The sequence below is a fragment of the Ambystoma mexicanum genome, chromosome 9 (genome assembly GCF_040938575.1).
Source record: "Ambystoma mexicanum isolate Mex_15411 chromosome 9, UKY_AmexF1_1, whole genome shotgun sequence".
NCBI lineage: Eukaryota > Metazoa > Chordata > Amphibia > Caudata > Ambystomatidae > Ambystoma > Ambystoma mexicanum.
In genome coordinates this window covers 126689643-126713742 of record NC_090931.1, presented here as the reverse complement: position 1 = coordinate 126713742, position 24100 = coordinate 126689643, and the positions used below count along the sequence as shown (strand labels likewise).

Below are 24100 nucleotides of genomic sequence, written 5' to 3'. Positions count from 1 at the left end.
AAAAATGTTTGTTTATATTTGTAAAGGTATAACCACTGGTTTGACGGCATGGCCCTACTGCACAAGTTTAAAATCGAAGATGGCACTGTAACATATATGAGCAAGTTCCTTGAAAGCGACTCCTACTTGTCTAATAAGGCCAACAACCGAATAGTGGCATCTGAATTTGGAACTGTGGCGATGCCAGACCCATGCAAGAGTCTATATGAGCGTTTCATGTCACGGTTTGAGACACCAAGTAGGTGACGTTTTCATATCGTTATCATTTTTAATACTATTTATTTTAGTGTAATTTAATTTTTATGTTGGAGGTGATATTGCCATAATTCTTCTTAGTGCACCATGCGTGGACAATTATTCATATTGTGTCGGTGTTGGTAAACAAAGCAAGCGGCTAAATTAAACGAAGACCTCCATCTTAAATTCTGAATGTTACTTGGAAGAATGTCAAGATGATCAGCCAAAGTGCAGTCATAAAGCCCATTGAAGCATCCTTTGCATCTAGCGGACTATTCTCATTACAATTGAGGACATGACAGTGGAGATAATGTTACAAACACAATTGTTATTGCAGCCAAACCAATCCCTTTTAGAGCAAAGAAGTGGTTATGTCTCAAATAAGGAAATGTGGACGTGCTTTATGGTTTCTAAGAACAGAATCACTATTAATAAGCTATTACATTCCAAAACAGTAGTACCCCCACAGCCACTGTCTACGCTGCATACTCATTGTGCAGTTGGTAACTCAATCATGGGCACATCTGCCCCTTTGCAGGATTGACTATAGAGGACCACTGCATTTCTGAGACTTTAAAGGTATCTCTAACCTGAAACTGACCTTTCATAGGCAACAGTGGGGTATAACAAGACAGATCTGAATTGTTTATGTCAACCAATTGGCTCTTCTTGCCCCCTTAATTTGTATAGTTTTAATGAAGTCTTTCAAGGATTCTTGTTCATTGTCTTTCCATAGTTTGTGACAATGTGGAACATTCTCGCTTATTTCGTCGTGTCCTGGACTGACCTGGTGCAGCCAGTAACCGAGTCTGGATCAGTAGGACAGAGAGCTACGAGTGATCATTTACATGATGCTGAATATGCCGATGTGCTACTTCATGCCAGGGTGCTCTCAATAATACAAGCTTTCGGCTCCGTATTCGAGGATATTACTTAATGTTGCAGGCATCGCAAAAACATTCTTGGTATGTCACTTGGAATTCTTGGTAACAGCGGTTTAGTGCGAACCCGAAAATACTGAGGGCCCGATAAATAGAATTTTTTGCATGGTTCATAGTGACTTTACACTGTTGAGTAGTGACTTTGCACTGCTGACACAAACCCTGATTCATGTAACTGTGCAAAGTGTATTTTTTCAGTGCTGAGTCATTTTTGCAGTACAAAATTAACTTTGCACTGGCTTTGCACTGCAAAAATACACTTTGCAAAGTTCCATGAATCAGTGTTTGTGTCGATGGTGCAAAGTCACTTTTCAGCAGTGCACAGTTACTTTGAACTGTGCAAAAAAATCCATGAATTGGGCCCTATATATGAAAATGGCTACTGTTTTACTGCGCATTTCACTGCAAGTATTTGTGAGTGGGGGTAGGGTAATAAATAAGGTGAGGGCAGTATGGGGGGTGCTGCAGGGGTTCTCCCCCGCACATATCTGCAGTGAAAGAATACAAAAAGAATGGACATTTTCGTATTCAGCATTTTTATGTCTCAGTGATCACACACATCCGGGTTTCTTCGCGGACCTAGGCCAGTGAGTCCAGGCTCCTGTCCCCACCTGTTTCTATACCACTCTGCTGTCGTTGACATGCATTTGATATGGGGTGGACCTGCTTTTATTATATGGTGGTGGGTTAGGGGTTGAGAGGCAGATATGGTGACTGTGGTGTGGATAATGTAAAACCTTTCTGGGACTTTCCATATCTTTATTTGGTTTGTACAATTGTGCCTCTCAATGCTTCTTTTATGCCGTAATGTGCCATTTTATGCCATCGCTATACATTGCCCTTAAATATTTCTGCCTCCCAGGAACCCGCTCTACTTTTCAATTTATACTACACATATCACTGAATCTGCAGGCATACTGCTAGCATCATCTTTGGGTACAGAATCACAACATCATTACTGTACATTTCTCTTCTGTCTTGTTCAAAACCACCCATCATCCTGCGTGGGCCACCTGTAGCTCCCTTCCGGATCAATGTACCCAGTGCCTCCCCAGAACCCACTTAGAAACATACCACCACACATCCCTGTAGCTTCTAATCTGCATCCAATGGATGCCATCCATAAACACAACAGCAACACCATCTTGAACGGTTCCCTCTATCCCTACTAACAAACCCTAGCACATTGGCCTCACATAACTAAGTAGTAACATATCCTGTGGGAGAAAGTCCTTTGCCTCGCTCTAGTGGCCTGCAGTAGGGAGAATGAGAGGGATGGAGGACTCCATAAACTATCATTCGATGGCTCCTGGGGCAGTATGTGGAGGCGTGCTGCTAATCCTTACTTACTCCCTGTCTCAGGGTGAGGCCAACTAAATATAGGGTCCTTTTAAGGGGCAAAGCCCGGCCTGGATAGCTTAGGCACTTATGGGAGATGGTAAATGAGATTCACCCAACCCAAAAGTACAGTGGTTTTGCATCTACTGATGCTAGTTAATTTGGTGCTGCCCCTTTAATAGAATCGGGGCACAGTGGCCCACCAGTAGCAAAATGCTTGCTCCCCTCACACGCTTTAAGAATGGCACACGCAGCGCGACAGAGGGGGACTTGAATTAGAAACAGAGACTCACCGGTCGCTCAGCTATCCATTGTGCAAGGCCTCTAATGTCATACAGTTGTGATCAGATAGATTCAGGGAGTCTGCCAAAGGGACAGTGTTAGAGTGTGCCAATCAGAAAGTGTACCACTGAAGAGGAGGGACTACCCTGCTGCATGTCCCACATCAGAAATGGGAGCCATCCTAAGGAGCGGGGCTCATCAGTCCAAACCAACACCAGCAACATAAAGAGTCGCACCTGTGTTCCTTTTCAAAAGGTAGAGGCTGGAGGTGGGGGACTAAAGCCCTATAAAAAACCCAAGAGCTTAGTGTGAGAGTGGAAGCGGTTGGAATAGAGACTGGAGGCAAGAGCTGTATTTTGACCAGGCTGAAAGCAATGTCCATAAGGCAGGGCTACAGTGGAGCCTGGGGGCCGTAGAAAAGTCCTAGGAAACCATACTGAGGAGTCAAGAGACCTGTGGCCTCTGGTTAGGAATGATGGAGTTGTGACCAAAGAGAGTAAAGGTGACCCGAGTGATGGTGGTGTCCAGTGGGGTGAATATATGGTGCAAGAGATAGTTGCAGGGTGGATAGTATCATTGAGGAGAAGGTGGCACTCGTAGATGGTTAAGAAGGTACAAGAAGCAGTTGTATATTGGAGAAGATCATCAAGGAAGAGGCTGTGCCCAAAGGGGAAGCCATGTTGGACAGTAGTGAGACACAGCAGATCAATGAGGAGAGAAGAGAAGGAGGTACAAGAGACAGATTTGAATTGGAGAGAGGCACTGAGAAGATGGGTGGTGCTCAAAGAGCCAAATAAGGTGGGGGCGGAAGAACGCACATGGATGGCATTGATTCCAACAAAGAAGATGCCTGCAGGGGTAGAGAAGCTCGGAGAGACTGTATATTTAGAGATTTGGGACTTGGAAAAAGGAAGTTTTCCAAGAGGATCAAGGAAGAGAGTAAAGAGGAGGAGAATCCAGCAACAAGAGTTGGTTTCTGTCATGATCACAGGCTAGGACTCTATTCTGGTTCGGGGGGTTTCTTTTCTCAAACTGGGTTTTTGTTGTTGCCTTAGCTATTCTATTACTGTAGATTCTTAATGGAAGAATAGCGGCCCCCGGGGTTCCTAAATGGCCGCCTGTGTGTGCCTTAGGGAATTAGCCTTACTAGTTTAGTCGTTGTCTGTGTTGGCCTATTTAGGCCCCGCCCACCTGGAGGCTCGCGCTTCGCGTCTCAGTCTGCATTGCAGTGAGAATGCTTACCGCAAATTCCTCAGCTTACGATTTATTCCGTCATAGTATAATTCACAGTTCCCATATTCCTACCCATTTTTGTTTATCCCTCCGCAGCCCTCTCCCGTCCTAGTTCATTGATCGTAGTTCCGTTTTCCGTCAGTGAATCTTTCCCGTCACAAACGTTTCGCCTCCGAGTTATGAGGAGTCCTGTCACACGCAAGTACCACTTTAGTCATAAGCGTTTCAGTTCTGAATTGCCTTTCAGTCATGTTTTTGTCGGAAGTGTTGCTCATTGATGTGTGTGGCATCTTAGTGGTGTGAATTCCATGACTTGTTGGGTCGCGTGCGCTTCCTGAGTGACGCGTTCCCTTTTTATTTTGGTTGCGCTTACTGCTTTATTGCCTTGACATTTTGAGAGAAAATAAAACACGTAGTGTGTTTGTGTGCTCTGACGGTATTACATTCACCTTTATAATTAAACGGACACTGCCATTTGTGCCTTGAGCATGTTATGAGGAGAAAAACAGGCGGTAGTATGCGTGTCTGAAATTGTTTCCTTTTCATTATTGTTGCACTAAAATTCCACCGTCTACCATTAGTCCTCAGGAAAATTAACCCTTTGGTTTCCTATTCTTTTGAAGGAATTTTCTCTGCTGTTTGCTGCAATACTGAAGTTTAGGGAGAGAGAGAGGTTATACTGTGATTAGTACCGTCTGAAATGGGTGTGTGCCTTATTCTTTTCTCATAGGCTCACTTGGCTAGAGGTTCAGACTTCAGGCTGCCTTTTCATCCCCCTTTTTTTTAGCTTCGATAATTACCCTTCTATTCATTCAGCTAGGACCCTTGTTCCCTCGTTAATATTGTTTCCACCTTGGTTCCAACTTCTTCAGGACATGCACCCCTGCAAGAACAGGATGGAGAGCTCAGCAAATTAAATTCTAAGGTGAGCTTAAAAACACAAGAGGGTTATTTCCTTAACTTAGTTGCCACAGAAAACTTACTAAGAAGGCAATTACCGTTGTTTTTTCCACAGAATATTTTGCCACTTCAGATAAAAGAGGGTAGTAGATATTAAGAGCTCCAGAGTGTCCCCGCAGAGTAAAGGTAAGCGTTACAGAACACGAAGCCCCTAACAGTTTTTGGAAATTACTCTGCCTGGACGTTATGGAGACTCCTGAAGTGGTTCAGTTGGCTCAGTTATGAGGGGAGTTAAGGGCTGAAGTCCATGCGGCCCGTTCTGAGACGAGTGCACTGCGAAGGGAATTAATAGTTAATAGAGACCGCACTGATGAGTTAGCGCGCCAGCTTTTGCAAGCCCAAGCTGGTCAAATTCCTTTGCCTATAGCCAGCACTTCAGCCCCGGTTCCAGCAATGCCCCCAACTCCAGTTCAAGTAATCGTTCCTGTCAATATTCCATTAGCTCCTCCGGAACGCTTCTTAGGGGATCCAAAGAAGTTTTCTATTTTCATTAACCAATGCCGGCTCCATTTTCTCTGTCGCCCAGGGGTTTTTCCCAATGACCAGGCCAAGGTGGCCTTCATACTATCCTATTTGGGAGGTTATGCTGCAGATTGGTCAATCCCGCTAGTTAATAGAGATGACCAAATTTTAAGGAACCTATCAGAATTTCAGAAGGAGATGGAGAAATAATTTGCGCGCCATACTCGGGGTCAAGCACTAGATAATGAGTTACTGTCACTTCGTCAAGGCAACCAGGAATTGTTGGCCTATGTAGCAGCCTTTAATAGGTTGGTGGCAGAAGCTAATTGGCCTACTGAGAAAAGAACCACCTTATTCCAAAGAGGGTTACGTAGTGAATTAAAGGATGTTTTGGCCCAGGTAGTAAATCCTCCAGAGGGGATTGCAGAATTCATTGATTTAACTGTTCAACTTGATCAGCGTTTGCAAGACAGAAGAATGGATCGATCCCGTTCGGAGAACAGAACTTATTTTGTTCGCCCTAAAGAAAATCCGTTGAGAGTTAGTTCAGAAAGCCACGTTGAACCAATGCAATTGGGAGTCGTTAGAGGGCCCATCTCACAGGCGGAAAGGGACAAGGGACGCCAACAGCAATTGTGCCTTTACTGCGGGAAGGCTGGACATTTCCTCAAGGAATGTCCTGTTAAGCCCTCGCGGAAACCCATTGGAGGTGTCGACCAGGAAAAGAAAGACCAGAATTCGGAAAACTCCAGTGCCCGACAAGTGTAGAGGTCAGCTTGTCGAGCATGGAAAAAGGTTTGGTGACCTCGCACTTTGTCTTTCCCATCATTTTATCCAGTCAAGAACAGCCCACTAGCATGCATGCTTTACAAGCTTACATCGATTGTGGTGCTGTTGGTAACTACATGGATTTAAATCTGGCAACTAAAATAGGATTTCCTCGTGTGGACAAGTACGAAGCTGAAAATGTATCTGCAGTTGATGGTACTCCCTTATTTTCTGGCCCTGTCACACAATGCACAGCAAGTCTTACCATGCTTTGCCAAGAGAAACACTGTGAGAGGATTACGTTCGACCTTATAAGTGCTCCCCAATTCCAGATTATACTTGGCATGCCTTGGATAGAAAAACATAACCCAGTTATAGATTGGCGAACTCAATCTCTGACCTTTGCTACGGATTGTAAAGACTCTTGCTGTCAAAATAACTACCAGGAAAAGACCTGTCAAACAAAGAAGATCTCTGACACGACACTTGGATTAATTGGTTCATTACCGCCAGAGTAGTTGGAATTTCAAGACGTCTTTGAAGAAAAATTGGCTGAAGTGCTCCCTCCACATCGCCCTTATGATTGCCAAATTGATCTTATTCCAGGAGGGGAAATTCCTTGTAGTCGGATTTATTCATTGACAGAGAAGGAAGACTCGCACTTGAGAAAATATTTAGACCAATATTTAGCCAACGGCTTCATTCAACCATCTAGATCTCCTGCTGCTTCTCCTCTCTTTTTTGTACCCAAGAAGGAAGGAGATCTCAGAACATGCATTGATTACCGCGCCCTAAATCAGATCACTGTCAAGAATCGATATCCCATTCCTCTCATTTCCAATTTACTGGATCAAATTAAGGGAGCTCGGATTTTTACGAAATTGGATCTTAGAGGAGCTTACCACCTAATCGGAGTTAAAGAAGGCGACGAATGGAAGACTGCCTTTCGCACAAGATATGGTCTTTTAGAATACCAAGTAATGCCCTTTGGGCTGTGCAATGCTCCGGCAGCCTTTCAATGTTTTATGAACGACGTTTTGAGTGATCTACTAGATGTTTGTGCAGTAGTTTACATTGATGATATACTAATTTTTTCAACAACCTCCTTGGAACATGTGAAGCACGTTAAGGCTGTTCTAAAGAAATTGCGAGAAAACTCAATTTTTGTAAAATTAGATAAGTGTTCATTTCATGTTTCCGAAGTTGAGTTTTTGGGATTTGTGTTGTTTTCTCAAGGAATCAAGATGGATATTCGAAAAGTGGAAGCCATACATTCTTGGCCGGCCCCAACTTCTGTGAAAGGAGTCCAAAGTTTTTTAGGCTTCGCAAATTTCTATAGACGTTTTGTGGAAAACCTTTCACAGTTGGTACATCCCATCACGTCACTGCTTAAAAAGAACAAGAAATTTGAATGGTCCGAGGAGGCTAATGTAGAATTTCAGAGTTTAAAGTCCAAGTTCACGGAGGCTCCAGTCTTGCAACATCCTCAGCCTGATTTACCCTTCATTGTATAAACTGATGCCTCCAGTGTGGCCATGGGGGCTGTTTTATCGCAACGCAATCCAAAAACTCACGTTTTGCACCCAGTGGCGTTCTGGTCAAAGACATTTTACACTGCAGAACGGAATTACACGATTACAGACATAGAGTTGTTGGCAATCAAGAGTGCACTCAAAGAATGGAGACATTATTTGTTAGGTGCTCAACACACAGTTACTATTCTAACGGATCATAGGAACCTGCAGTATCTCCGTTCAGTCAAGGCACAGTCTGCTCGACAACTATGATGGGCACTATTCTTCGCAGAGTATGACTTCGTCATTACTTTTCGGCCTGGAGTACGCAATGGGAAGGCAGATGCCTTGTCTCGTATTGGCAAAGGAGACAAAGCTTTTGTTCCTCAAATTCCAACTAACATCATTGCAGGAGAAAAGGTTTTAGGATTATTGAACATCTCGGATCCATTCCATGAAGAACTACAGAAGGAAGTTAAGAGAAAATTGCTTCCAGAAGAATTGCAAACATGGGTGAACCGGGGAAATCAATTTAACCTGCAGGAGGAAATGCCTTATTATCAAAATCGCTTATATCTACCTACAGAAGATCTCCGAAAGCAAGTAATTTCCAACTACCATGGTTCCTTGATTGAAGGTCACCCTAGAGTGACCAAGACCTTGGAAAAAATCAAGAGATACTACTGGTGGCCTACTTGGCGCAAAGATGTAATTCACTTCATTCAGAACTGTGGAAACTGTGCACAAAACAAGAACTCTAAGAAACGGCCGGCCGGTCTTCTTCAACCTTTGGATGTGCCGCTGAATCCTTGGCATACCTTGTCCATGGATTTCATAACTGATCTGCCTCCATGTAAGGGCTATGACACCATTTTGGTGGTTGTTGATTTTTTTAAAAAAATGGCGCATTTTATAGCACTACAAGGACTTCCAACAGCCTCTGGTTTAGCAAAGGTCTTTTTGGAGAACATTGTTAAACTACATGGTTTTCCCTCCATTATAATCTCTGACAGAGGAAGTCAATTTGTCTAAAGATTTTGGAGAAAGTGCTGTGCCTTGGCCAAAATTGATGCCCGATTGTCCACGAGCCACGAGCCCCAGACCATTGGTCAAACTGAACGCACCAATCAGACCGTGAAGCAATATTTACGTTGTATGCTGCATCAGAGGATTCCTGGTTGGACATTTTGTGGGTGGCAGAATATGCTTACAACAATTTGACTCATTCCTCCACTGGTCTTACCCCATTCTTCACCTTACGACATCCTCGAACCTCTGCCTTTGATCCTCCGGAACCTTTAGAGATGCCAGCTGTTAAGACTCTCCATGACCATATCACTACCGCTACCACTAAGGCTCAGAATAGTTTGTCCGCAGCCAAGGAATGTCAAAGAAGTTCACTGATCGCCACCGAAGTGTTGCTCCAAGGTTTCAGGTGGGAGACTCTGTCTGGTTATCTTCCCGAAATCTGGTCTTAGAGGGTTCAAAAAAATGTCTTCCCAGGTATTTGGGTCCATTCATCATAGAAGCAGTCATCAACCCAGTGGCGATGAAATTGACCCTTCCTAAAAAAATGCGAATTCACCCAGTCTTTCACGTCTCCTTACTAAAACCAGTTAATCCAGATACTCGTTTACTACCGGCCCCAACACCAGTTGAAATTGAAGACCATCAACCAGAATTCGAAGTAAAAGACATTTTGGACTCCAAGGTAGTGAGGCACAAAATATTTTATTTGGTTGACTGGAAGGGTTATGGTCCGCTAGTTCGATCCTGGGAACCTATAGAAAATATCCATGCCCCTAGATTGTTAAAGAAGTTTCACCAAAACCACCCTCACAAACCGGGAGGAAGGTCCTCGGCGGGGGGGGGGGGAGGGGGTACTGTCATGATCACAGGCTAGGGCTCTATTATGGTTCAGGGGGTTTCTTTTCTCAAACTGGGTTTTTGTTGCCTTAGCCATTCTATTACTGTAGATTCTTAATGGAAGAATAGCGGCCCCGGGGGTTCCTAAATGGCCGCCTGTTTGTGCCTTAGGGAATTAGCCTTACTGGTTTAGTCGTTGTCTGTGTCAGCCTATTTAGGCCCCACACACCTGGAGGCTCGCGCTTCGCGTCTAACTCTGCATTGCAGAGAGAATGCTTACCGCGAATTCCTCAGCTTACGATTTATTCCCTGTCATAGTATAATTCACAGTTCCCATATTCCTACACCTTTTTGTTTATCCCTCCGCAGCCCTCTCCCGTCCTAGTTCATTGCTCGTAGTTCCGTTTTCATTCAGTGAATCTTTCCCGTCACAAACGTTTCGCCTCCGAGTTATGAGAAGTCCTGTCACACGCAAGTACCACTTTAGTCATAAGCATTTCAGTTCTGAATTGCCTTCCAGTCATGTTTTTGTCGGAAGTGTTGCTCATTGATGTGTGTGGCATCTTAGTGGTGTGAATTCCATGACTTGTTGGGTCGCGTGCGCTTCCTGAGTGACGCGTTCCCTTTTTATTTTGGTTGCGCTTACATCTTTATTGCCTTGACATTTTGAGAGAAAATAAAACACGTAGTGTGTTTGTGTGCCCTGCCGGTATTACATTCACCTTTATAATTACACAGACACTGCCATTAGTGCCTTGAGCATGTTATGAGGAGAAAAACAGGCGGTAGTTTGCGTGTCAGAATTGTTTCCTTTTCATTATTGTTGCATTATTGTTGCACTAAAATTCCACTGTCTCCCATTAGTCGTTAGGAAAATTAACCCTTTAGTTTCCTATTCCTTTGAAGGAATTTTCTCTGCCGTTTGCACTGATAGTTTTCCTCAGAAGCACTGCAATACTGAAGTTTAGGGAGAGAGAGAGAGGCTATACTGTGATTAGTACCATCTGAAATGGGTGTGTTCCTTATTCTTTTCTCATAGGCTCACTTGGCTAGAGGTTCAGACTTCAGGCTGCCTTTTCATCTCCCTTTTTTTTAGCTTCCATAATTACCCTTCCATTCATTCAGCTAGGACCCTTGTTCCCTCGTTAATATTGTTTCCACCTTGGTTCCAACTTCTTCAGGACATGCGCCCCTGTAAGAACAGGATGGAGAGCTCAACAAATTAAATTCTAAGGTGAGCTTAAAAACGCAAGAGAGTTATTTCCTTAACTTAGTTGCCACAGAAAACTTACTAAGAAGGCAATTACCGTTGTTTTTTCCACAGAATATTTTGCCACTTCAGATAAAAGAGGGTAGTAGATATTAAGAGCTCCAGAGTGTCCCTGCAGAGTCCAGGTAAGCGTTACAGTTTTAGAGGGAAAAGGAACTGGAGGAGAGGGGCGATGAGATGGTTCAGCAGTTGATAAAGGAAGTGGAGGACAGGGGCAAGCAGGAGGGTGATGAGGAGAACAGGAGAATGTGGTGCAGGTGGTGGGTCAAGAAGTATAGAATTGGAAAGCCGAGATATGGTTACAAAAGGAGCTGGACCGTTCCTTGTTGAGGGAACCTGAGGGTCAGAGGAGTGGGGTGCAAGCTGTTGAAAAGGAGGCAAGATGGAAAGGAAACATATGAGGGAGAGTTAGAGTATTTGTCCACTGAACTGCCCTACTATTTTATTTATATTTTATTTATTTATTTTATTTATTTTTTACATTTGTATAGCACACTACAGCCCACGGGCATTGAGGCGCTTTTTCAAGAAGGTGTAAGTTGGCAAGAATACGACTTTGGAACATGCGATTACTTAGTTACATCATAAGGCGGTCAGTTGCAAGTACATTAAGCAGACATAGATTTCAGTTGAGTACCAAGCAAATGCTAGGCACGAACATTTCAGACAAACATACTTGTTTTGATGGCTTTGCGGAACGCCAAGTGGGAGTTGATAGCCCTGATGTGAGTGGGGAGTGCGTTCCAGTGGTCGGCAGCAATAGCTGGGAAACTAGAGCGTCCAGCACGCACTCTGCATGTTTTGGGCTTGGTAATCAGGTTGGTGTAGGCTAGCCTAGACGGCCTGGTGGGGGTGGGCATGGAAATGCACTGGGAGAGGTAGGGGGGCGCTAGATCATGGAGGCATTTGTGGGTAATGGAGAGGATTTTGAAGATAACTCTCTGTTTAACGGGAAGCCAGTGCACCTGTCTCCTGAGGTCCGATATGTGATCCTTTTTCGGAAGTCCAGTGGCAGTCCTAAGTGCATTGTTTTGGACAAGCTGGGATTTGGCAATGTTTTTGCTGGATGTGCCTCCGAGGAGAGCATTAAAATAGTCAAGTCTTGAACCGATGGTGGCCCTGGCAATAGTAAGGCAGTTCTGCGTGGTTAGGAAGGGTCTTACTGCGTTGAGCAGTTTAGAGTAGTAGGCCGATGAGGATGCAATGGCGTTGACCTGGTTGTTCATGGTGAGGTTTGAGTCAAGGTAGACTCCGAGAGTTTTAACTGTGTGGGACACTTCGATGGGTATGTTATCGATGGTGAAGGAGCGATATTACTTGTAAAGGTTACCCAGGATGGTTGGTGACCCAATGAGTAGGAGATCGGTTTTGTCGCTGTTGAGGCACAGCCAATTTTCTGCCATCCAGGCTTGGATGGTGCAGTAAATGGAGTTAAGGGTGATCCTGTTTGCCTCGTAGTCACCTGTGGGAGGGATGAGCACCTGCGTGTCATCAGCGTAATTGGTGTATGAGATGCCCAAGGTGTCGAGAAGGTTGAAGAGGGGACTTGTAAATAAGTTGTAGAGGGTGGGAGCGATGCAAGACCCCTGGGGTACTCCACATTTAATGTTGCTGGGAGAGGCACATGCCGAGTCGGAAAAGACTTTCATGGCCCGTTCCTGCGGAAACAAAGTGATCCACGCACACGCTTTAGGGGAGAAGCTGACTGCAATGGAGAGGTGGTGGTAAAGTGTATTGTGGTCGACAAGGTCGAATGCGGCGGATAGGTCAAGGAGCAGAATGAGCGCAGGTTTCCCTGCGTCTCTGATATCGTCCATTTGATTTTTCAGGTCGAGTAAGGCCATTTCGGTCCCATGTCGTGGCCTGAAACCAGACTGCCGAAGGCCCAGAAGGCGGTGGTCCTCAAGGGATTTTTAGACTTGCAGGTAAGCTGCTTTGTCCAGAATTTTAAGCAGGAAGGGGACCATGGTAATAGGCCTGTAGTTACCTGGTACTGAGGGTTCAAGGGATGTTTTTTTAAGGAGTGGTCGAACCCAGGCTTCTTTGAGGTCAGACGGGACAAGGCCTGATTGGAAGGAGGCATTGATAAAGGCTGTCAGGAAAGGGGCGAGGGTGGTACCGCAGTCCTTAATGAGCTGAGCAGGACAGGCGTCGCCCTTGCAGTTGGACGGATTAATAGTTTTTAGGAGGGAGATGACTTCGGATTCGGTGACGTCATTGAAGTTGAATACCGGAGAGGAGTTAGTTGTAGTCTTCTTGTTCTGATGACTATTTCGGGAAGCAATCAGAAGGGTTAGCGCTTTTTGGTGAGCTAGGATTTTCGTTTGCAGGGTATTGAGTTTGTTGAGCATGGCGGATTGGATGTCATTACACCATTTTTCATCCTTCAAGAAGGTGGGTGGCGGGGAGGATGGTGTTTCTAGCTCCCTAAAAATGGCGAAGATTTCCTTAGTGCCAGATTTGGCGTTAGCTATCCTTGTGTTGAAGGAGTTAGCTTTAGCTTGGGTTATGGCAGATTTGTAGTCTTTGGAGATGGTCTTGAAGGCTAGTTTGGTAGTATCATTAGGTTTGGCTTCCCAGGTTGCTAAGGGGTCACATTTTTTAGCACACATTTGGAGCAGATCCTGGGAGAACCAGGCATTGGTGTGCTTGGCTTTCTTGGCTTTCCTGAGACTGAGGGGAGCAATAGAGTCGACTGCTTGGGTAATGGCTAGCTTGAAGGAGCTGGCGAGGGTTTCAGGGTCCTGCGAGAAAGGAGCCTGGAGTGCAGGTACTTTAAGGAAAGGAGTAATGTTTTCAGCCGTAAGCTGGCAGGAACTTCTGGAGAGGCCTAGAGGGAGGGGGTTTTGGGAAGGGGGGCTCTTTGGATGTGTCAAGGTCAAATTGGATGTAGTGGTGGTCGGACCACGGGATGGGAGAGTTCTCAGTAATGTGTACTGGCCAGTTGTGGTGGGAAACCCAGTCCAGTGAGCGTCTTTTGGAGTGCATGGGGTGGGCGATGGCTTGCGCGAATCCTAAGGTGGGTAGGGCTTTATCTAGGGTGGCTGCGTCGGCATTATTAGGGTCATTGAGGCCAAGATTGATGTCACCAGTGAGTAAGACTTTGGAAGTCTTTTTCAGGTTGGCGGAGAGGGCATGGATGAGGGAGTCATGGAAGTCTGTGGTAGGGCCAGGGGGGCGGTAGACGATGTGGAGAGCCAGAGTTATGTTAGGAGAGAGGTTGATTTTGAGTGGGAGGTAGTCACAGCTGAGGCCAAGGTCGCCTTCTATTCTTCTGACAGTATGGCTTTCTTTGGCAATGAGGGCTACATCCGCCGCCCCTGGTGAGGGGTCGATCTTGTCTATGGATGGTGTATCCATCTGGGCTGGCCAGGGTGAAGGCTGGGCCAGAAGTTTAATTCAGCCAGGATTCAGTGATGATGATGAGGAGGTCTAACTTGTTCTTGAGAATGAGGTCGTGGATATCCAGGGTATGGGCTGGAATAGATCTGGCGTTGACAAAACCACATTTCAGCGAGGTGGGTTCTGCAGTAGGATGTGCAGGCTTAGGGACTCGGGGAGGGGCTGAGGCGCCGGTGGCTATTGGCATGGGGGCAGCAGGCGTGGTAACAGCCCAGGGTGCCTGGGGCACAGGCAGGTCAATGGCCATAAGGGCAGCCGCATTAGGCATAGTACCAACACAAGGTGCATAAGGCACAACACTAGGTACATGAGGCATAGTGGCAACACAAGGTACAAGAGGCACAACACTAGGTACATGAGGCATAGTGGCAGCACTAGGTGCATGAGGCATAGTGGCAACACAAGGTGCATGAGGCACAGCACTAGGTGCATGAGGCGTGGTGGCAACACAGGGTGCATGAGGCACAGCACATGAGGCATAGTGGCAACACAAGGTACATGAGGCATAGTGGCAACACAAGGTGCAAGAGGCATAGTGGCAACACAAGGTGCAGGAGGCACAGCGCTAGGTACATGAGGCATAGTGCAAACACAAGGTACATGAGGCATAGTGGCAACACAAGGTGCAAGAGGCACAGTGGCAACACAAGGTGCAAGAGGCATAGGCAGAGCAGTGTCCGTAGAGGCAGCAACAATGGGCATGCGTGCTATAGTGTCGTAGGGGGCGCGTGGCTCGTGCTGAACTGGCCAGAGAGTTTCTGAAGAGAGGCGGAGTGGAACTTTTAGCGCGGCAGGTGTCATATGGCAGGGGGCGTGAGTGTGAGGCCTGGTGACTGAGGTCGGGGCTCCTTTGTGGTGTTGAGCACGGAGCAATGTCCTTGCTCCGAGGCGAGAGTTCTGAGAGTGCAGATGCGGTTCGTGGGATGGGGGTGGGCAAAGGCACTACGCGCACGTAGGCACAGGTTCCTTGTAGTGGTGGGGGGTGGCTCTTGGAGAAGCATGTAGACAAAGAGGCTTGAGTTAACAGCCTTACCTTTGGTGGAACGGTTTGCATCGCATTCCATCAGCGTCGAGCAGCGGAAAGCTGCAGAGAGGGGGGAAGGACTTTTACCTTGGCCTTCTCCCGACAGCTTCTATGCTATCCTGGTCCACATTTAGGACGTTGGGGCCTACCACGCTGGTACACAGCAAGAACATTTGGGCTCATGAAGCCTGCTCTGCACGCCCCTCTGTAGAGGAGGAGACCAGTACTCCCCCTCCAACTGCCCCGCCCATATTACATATAGAATGGGAACCAAAGTATGTAACGTATCCGGTACAATTGAATCTACAAAGAGCAGAGCGTGGATTCTGTGCAGTACCCATAAGAGTCCCAGTTCCTAAGAGAATCTGGGAGACAAGGTACCCAATGCGAAAACCGTACCTGCAGGCAAGACAATATGATGGTCATTTAAATGAGATTCCTGAAGAAGCAGAGCAGATGAAAGGCAAAAATGAATGGTGACTTCACACAGAAAGAGATGACGCATACAGAAGTGGTGCAGAGATCAGAGAATGCAGATATTCTATAAGGGATCAAAAAAGCAACAAGGATAAGTGACATCTTGTGCTCAGGGTGAAGAAGCTTATTACGCAGAAACAGATGAAGATATCAAGTCAGTTTACAAGTGTACAGATGCAATTGAAATGCAAACAGCAAAAACATTGTGAAGCTAGCTCTAAGCTTATAATAGACCGCGGCAAGCGCATATATATATATATGGTAATGGCCGTGTAGTTATGGTTAAGTTGCTGTTTCCATAGGAAGAACACTTTTTGAGGGGCCTATAACTCCGCTCCCCCTGGACGAATCCTCACCAAACATTGCAAAAAATGTATATAGCTCACTCTGAATATTTTTGCAAAGTTATAGGGGGGTCCCAAAACGTATTTTGCTCACGCAAAAAACTTTGCTCACGCCTACAGCCCAAACTGCCGGACGGATTTTCACCCAATTTGGACCAGGAGCAGCGGCTTGGGCCCGAAAACGTGCTTTTGTAAATTTGGTGAAAATCCATCCAGTAGTTTTTTTTTAAAATGACCAAAAAGTAGGTCACAAAAAATGTGTGCTATCTATGTCTGGTCCGCGGACACACTTCCCTGTTAGGTACGCGGACAGTGTCCTGATTGGCTAATCGGCTTGCGTCATGTCCTCGGACATGCAACGTGTTAGCTGATTGGATGGTGAAGAAATTGAAGTGCGTTAGATTTGTGGAAACTCCCGCCATCTTGGATTCGCGACTTCGCCGCTGTCCGCGGACATCGCAGTAAAAACATATTAAAAAACACAACATTGCAGTTGTCAAATTTATGAAATAATCTCTGGGGAGATGAGGGGTGATGAGGATGGGATGGGATATGGCTGCAAGAAGCAAAAAAACTGGTGTTTTTTGCTGCGAAAGTCCGCAAACAGTTCAGATGTTCGCGAACAGTCCTGTGAAAGTTTGCGGACACCTCAGCATTAAAGGGTTGGTGAAATGCAGTTCTTGGATGGCTTATAACTTTGGCGCCACTTAATGGAACTGCATGAACGTTTGCATATGTATTCCTTACCTGATTCTGAGAGAGTATGCCAAGTTTGGTGTGATTCTGTCATGAGGGGGCAAAATTAGAGGGGGGTCCCAAAATAATGTAAAGGCTTATAAATGATGTGACATTTGATGAATCTACACTTCATTTGGCAAACTAATAATAGATCTAGATATACATGTTTTTGCGAAGTTTGGTGGGATTCTGTCAAGAGGGAGCAAAATTAGAGGGTGGGTCCCAAAATATTGTAAAGGCTTATAAATGTGGTGTCATTTGACAAATTACACAAAGGTTTGCAAAACGATTATAGATCTAGATATAGATGTTTTCGTAAAGACTGAATGGATTTTGTAAAGTGGGGGCTACGCTATATGACGATTGTATGTGCATGCATTTGACACTTTTGAAAAAATAAAACATGGTTGGATTTCCAGCAAACTTGCGTAAGGAGCATTGGCAAGGACCTACAAGCATGGTTTTGCAAATGTGCCAGTGTTTTATTATTTGACAAGTGTCATAATGTAGCTACAAAAAATAGCGGTATACTTTTAGTGACTGAGGGGTAGCCTGTGGCCATGGGCAGTGGCCAGATTATCCAGGTCATGGAATAAGGTCACGATCCAGAAAATCTAGCTACTAGGCATGACCACAAGGGACAAAACATAGGATTCAAGTGGCCATGTCCACCTGGGACTGGCTTTGTGTTAAAGTTATTCGAAATTAGGATAGATCTGAAAGGGAAGAAAAATGTGCTTGTGGTAATCTGGTCACAGGGTTCTCTTTTTGCCTTCTGCAGGCTGCAATGGAAAGCGAAGAGGGCCATGTATGTGGAACCCTCGCCTTCCCTTTCCATGGTGGCCATCTTGGAAAAGGATTTTCCTTCCTACACCGGGACGCCGCCGCTTTGGGAACCTGGGGTGCTAATGGCCTTCATCCCCCATTTCAGGGGCTGGAATGGGGGGATAATGGTCCAGAGACCTCATTAGCCACCCTCGCTTCGCTTGGGCTGATAACTTGGGCTGCTGGGCCGGTATCCACCAATCCAGTCCCTGGAACGGAGGATGAACACCACAATATTCCCATTAGCATAACACAAAATGCAAATGGAAATGTTGGAAAATCTTATTGAGTCTATGTACTTTACTGAGAAATATAAAGTAGATGGAGTCTATACATGTTTTTTTTTAGTTCTGTTTTTTTAACTCTGAAAGGTGGGTCCTAAAGGAATATGTCTTTTGTTGTTTTTGGATGTATTTTATTTGGCAGGAGAGCTGAGAACGAAAGGTGGGGAGGGAAATGAGGGATGAGGAACCAAACACTAATATGGAGGGGTAGGTGGACAAGGGAAAATGTTGCATGTGTGTTATTTCTAAGTTAGGGGGCAGCGTTTCTCATGCTGTAATCAAGGAGCATGAGAAACGCTGCCCCTTGATTACAGCAGTGGTGGTGGCTCTTGGGGAGGAGGGATGGCATTAGCTGATGCCATTTTAAGATAAATAGCAGTTTTGCTAAAAGTATGTACTGTGTACTAGATTGTTAATGGATAATGAGTAGGAATAGGTGTTGGAGCTGTGCAAAGGAAATTCTGAAGTTGAAAGTTCCTAGATCAGTAGAAAATGCAGTTCTGAACTGTCTGCGAAGCAGAGATCTTATCGTGAAGTGCGGACGGGTTCACAGACACGTCGTCATGCCACGTGCCAGCGTATGATCATGTGGCACTGTCCGGAAAGTCCGCTATGAAGTCAGATGTTCGTAGACTTTTACGGATGCAAAACTAGTTAAATAAGTTGCAAAAAGTGTATAGAAGTGTTAAAAATGATTCCTGAAGGTGGGAAATGGCAGAGGTTTAAGGTGACACTTTGTAAATGGGACACAAATATTGCTATATTGGGTAAGTATGATTTTACTAAGTTGTAGGAAAATAGCATGAACTTGTAAAAACCCATGAAATTCACTGAAAAAAAACTTTGTTAAGGGTATGCTATGATTAAGTTGCACTAATAAAAACCTATGAAATTCAATTAAAAACCTTTAAGGGGACGTTATGGTTAAGTTGCACTAATAAAAACCTTTGAAATTCAATGAAAAAACTTTGTTAAAGGGACGTTATGGTTAAGTTGCGCTACTAAAAAGCTATGAAATTCAGTGGAAAAGCATTGTTAAAAGGACGTTATGGTTCCAAGTAAAACCAGAAAAACCCTGAAATTCGTCAGTTATGGTAAGCTAAGCAACCATAACTCGCGCCAACGCCGTGCACGGCTAAGTCTAACACCCAGGACATCAAAGATAACAACACAAATGTCATTGATGACATCACATGTCCGGCTCACTCTTTTTTTCCTTTACTGATATATCTAGGCCAGTAACAGTCAGAAACTAAAAATTCCAAAAGTACTATATTTGTAGACTTATACTTCAAATATGTTCTTACAGTAATTCACTCAAGGTCCACTCACAGCATATGAAACATATACAAAGGGGAAAACACAGACTTGTAAAAAGCAATGCTTTCTATGTATGAAGATGATTAGTAAGGTTATCAACACTGTCTTATAGTTCTGTTGTGTTTTAATTACTGTACTTTCCCTGGATATGCTCATATGTGTACACATTGCACTTACACTAATTTCCTTAGGTCCTAGTCACAATATGTGATAGTTATACATAGGGATGTAGTAGCTTTGAAGCAGAGCAATAATTTCTATGCATGAAGATAATCAGTTAGGTTACTTCACTTTCCCTGTATATGTTCATATTTGTATGTGCAGTTGTCTGTTTGTGTTTTGGGTGCAGTAATGCAATAATGCAGTAAGTTGGTTTTATTAGGTACTTATTAAATGTTTCACAGTATGCAAAACTCTAATAAGAAAGCATTTATAATTTTAGTATTTAACATGGCAAGATTATTAATATTGCATCTCCATCATGTCGCCTGCAAACTATGCCTATGTTACTATATGTGAACCTTCGTATATTGGAAAAAACTTCATAATACAATGCTATTTGGATTAATGCATTTCTTAATGCACTACGTACCTCATGATATTTATTCCAATGATCCTTGACACTACTTTTATTAACATTACAATAAGAATCCCATGTACAGACTTTTCATGAAAGGTAAATGCACATGTGATGTCATCAGTGATGTCATCAATGACATTTGTAATGTCATCTTTGATGTCCTGGGTGTTAGTCTTAGCAGTGCACCGTGGTGGCGAGAGTTATGGTTGCTTAGCTTACCATAACTGGCTAATTTCAGGGGGTTTTCGGTTTTACTTAGAACCATAACGTCCCTTTAACAAAGTTTTTTCATTGAATTTCATAGGTTTTTATTAGTGCAACTTAATCATAACGTTCCCTTAATAAAGTTTTTTAATTGAATATATATATATATATATATATATATATATATATATATATATATATTCACCTCTATAGATGCATATGGACAAATAAAAGGATGGATGTTTTCATTGTACATTATAAAGTAGTACTGAACATGAATAAGAAAATAAGAAGGCCTAACTCCAGTGTGTTACAGCTAGAAACAAGTTTTGATTGCAAAAATGAATCTCAGCACACAGAGATGGGATGAGCCAGGAAGCCAACATCTTATCAACCAGGCTGACAATGGATACAAATTGTGTGAAGGAACAACGGTCTCCTCTTCAGGAAGCTTGAGCAAAACAAAATACATCAGAGGACTATTAAAAAGTATATTAAATACACGTAAACCTCGATTTCATGGTGTCCAGTCATGTGAAAAGAAGAAATTGGAAAGATGAGGTGGTCACAAATACGCAACAGGGCCGGCTGTGCCCGCACTCCTTAAAATTCTCAAGAGCGCAGTACAAACACAAGGCCAAATTTCAAACCACTAATTGACAGTGGACCATTGAGATTCTGATGGATTGATATAATAATTGGTGGGAAGTTAGTTTCTAGATGAGCCCACTAACACCTGGATGTTCAGTGTGTGTGCTGCAAAACGTAGGTGGAAATGTACTGATGGGAGTTAGAAGCCAACCAATTATAGAGGACCGCGTAATCAAGAGTCCTATAGTTTGTGTAGCCCATGAAACATTGTGTATTTAGTGACGTTCATAGTTGCCATGTTTTAGGGAGGGCTTAGTTGCCCCACCTGATGATAAACACCCTATCACTTTTCTTTACGGTTCTATACTGATATGGAACATATGCTTAGACATTCACTTAGAACCAATCACTCCCTCCGATGGGTGTTTGTAGTGTGCCAGGTAGGTAGTGGCGCAGGTCAACGTCAATGATGACTATTATATGCAATATAACCTCAGTTTCTACTACAATGCATTGAGTAAGATGATTGAAAGACAGCTGATGTTTGTTGTACTCCCTGTTTTATATACTTGTTATTAAAACAGACTCCCCTTTTGCCAAACTACCTGAGTCGTTTTGAATATTGATGTATGGATAAAAATCTGCATCCCATCCAACTCCAGGGTATTGCTACTCATCTTAAAGAACTGGCAGAACCCACTTCACCTCATTCCCTTCACCTGAGATTCAGAGGCTCCCATGCAGGTCGTGTGTCTTGGGGTGCAGAAGCTGGCGGTCCCATCCGAGGACAGGAGACCAGCGACTATAAAAACAGGACAAGTAAGGGGGGAAAGAATGGGAAGATGACCCACTGAAAACTGCTATTCCTGAAGACGGTCCACAAACTCCGACAAAAGGAGTTGTTTATCATGAACTGTTGACACAGGAAGGGAGCCTGGAACATTATAAGACTTCAGGAAAGCCATTTTTGAACTTTTAGTTGCCCTGTAATTTTAGTTGGAAATCGTGAAACGTATCTCAACACAATTCACTTGCAAATTGTTTAATGTCTGCCCATTATTTTGCCCACACACATTTTATAGATTCCTAATAAACCACTTGGAACTTATGCTTTCTGTGTTTATCTGTTCCTTTATCCCAATCAACAACGCGACACCCAAGATCAACCTGCACGCGCTGTCATTAATATTGTCGTGCTATGCGATATGCCAGGGTTTTGCTAGCAACATATAGATGGTACTTAGGCTGGGTGCCACATGCAATATCATTGATATGCTGTGTACACTTGCCTGAACATTCCTTTTATTTAGTGCACTCTGATTGTTGTGTGTTTCGTCTTCTGACACCCTTTCTGGAGTGGATAGCTTGCCCTTGAACATTGTGACCGAAGCAGAAATACTATGCACTTTTGTCTGTTTAAACCTTGGTTGGAACACCCCACACAGTCCAGTTGTGGCGCAGGTTTGAGCACAGCCTATAGAAGCCTTTCTCCCCTCTTGTTCTTCTTCTGGCCATAATTGGATTTCACCACCCCAATACCTGCTAGTTAGAAAACTAAGTGGTCATGGTGTTATAATGTATGTGCATGTATTTAACATAGATTCAGGGCTGTATGGGCATGAAGGGAATTGGTGTGGGGGTGGGTAAACGTGCTGCTAATTGCTTCCATTTGATTTAAAACACAGACTCACTTGTCAAAACAAATAAAAGCATTTGCTCCAAAACAGACCACCACTCTTGCCTGCAGTCAGATGATAACTGGGTATTTGAGCAGTAAATGGAATTCTAAATCTGTCACATGCCCTTTAAAAATGCAGGCAAGGATACATTCAAACATGTCAAAACACAGAGGAATTTGCTCTAGAATGAACTCCTAGTACAGGAACATTGCCAGCAGCAGGGGAACTGGGCAAGTAGATTCGACTGAAAATCCTTTACAAACCCTTTATAAAACACAGACTGATTACATTAAGAGCAGGGGTCAAGTCCTAAAAATTAAAGTGGGGGGACTCTTCAACAAAAGCAACTGGATGCAACGTCGCCAGAAATTATCATATCAAGGTGAAATATGCCCATTTCATTTAATTGGCTTTGCATAACCAACCAAATTGCACAGGACAAATGGAATTTGCCTTTCATATAATCAACACACACACAAAACCAAGAGAGGATATTTTCCTCTAATAGTGTTTTTGACAACATTAAAATGTGTGCATGTTTTAAACTCCAAGAACCAATACAAATATTTTCCCTGGGACTTGCAGTACTGAAATGCGACATTTCACCTTTAGTTGGTTGTTATTTTTCCTCAGGTATATTTGGTGCAGTGGTGAAGTGTCCAGCCTACAAACCTGATGACTGGGGTTTGTTCCCCGAGGTCCTCTTTAATTCATAAATTCCAAGAGGTCATTCAATGTTTCTCATTTTAGGTCAGGGGACTGAGTCCACCCTCTGAATAAAGTGGGGGGACTCAGTCCCCCCCGCGTGTACCCTCGACTTGAGCCCTGATTAAGAGCCTGTCGAAACACAAATTAATTTCGAACCTAAGTGAACTCTTAGACTATGCACTTTTTTAGCAGCAGGACAACTGTATTTGTTTATTTCATGCAAGAGATTTCCAAATGCGGGCAGGTGCTTGGGTGGCGGGAGCTCATACAAAGTTGCATATGGTGGAGGGAGAATGTGAAGGTTCTTTGCCCTTTCTGTGATGAGAGCATAAGAAAGTGAATTTACTATTAAGGGGAGGATTGTAACAGTCAAAAAATCAGAATGCTATCCAAATTAATTTGTAATTGAAACGCACTTTCAGATCCCACGACTTAATCAAGTCTTCTCGCCATCCCACAAAAAGTGCCTAGAACCCGGGACTCATTGCGCGCTGCTGGATGAATCACACCTGTGCCTTTCGGAAGTTATTCGCAAGCAAATCATGCTCTTTCTTGTTCACCTGTTTCAGAATCAACAGACAATGCAAGTGTCAATTATGTACTCTTCAAAGGCGACTACTACGTCAGCACGGAGACCAATTTTATGCACAAGATCGACCCAGACACCCTCGCATCTTTGCAAAAGGTAAGATGCATTCTCTCAAGGTGAAATAGCAAACAGATGCTGATATTGGAACATCTGCATGCCTTGTGGAACACTCATTGTTTTGTTGGTTGAAAGGGTATGTTGGTAGTATTGGTTGGACAGTTTCTCGGCTCCCAGTCAAAAACTCCTGTTAACTACGTCTCCTGGGCTACATTGCATAAGCGATGCGCAATGCAGTGCACTTTTATTTCAAAATTCAAATTGGGACAAAGCATGTCCCAGTGGAAAATGTGCACTGCTCCTGTACATGTTTGCTCTGCAGCAGTTGTTACCAAGGTGAAAAGACCAGTGTGAAATTGGTTACCACCTGTGAAGAGAAAGCAACAGGGCCTCTGGTCTCTTAATGA

At 44.0% G+C, this 24100-nt stretch overlaps 1 protein-coding gene across 1 annotated transcript in view; it reads left to right on the top strand.

The window, feature by feature from the left end:
- Positions 1 to 24100, top strand: part of LOC138487726 (carotenoid-cleaving dioxygenase, mitochondrial-like) — a 192495-nt gene that overhangs the window by 15201 nt on the left and 153194 nt on the right. The window contains exons 3-4 of the mRNA XM_069614273.1: positions 27 to 238; positions 23617 to 23732. Of these exons, the coding sequence (XP_069470374.1) occupies positions 27 to 238; positions 23617 to 23732 (328 nt within the window). The remainder of the gene's footprint in view (positions 1 to 26; positions 239 to 23616; positions 23733 to 24100) is intronic.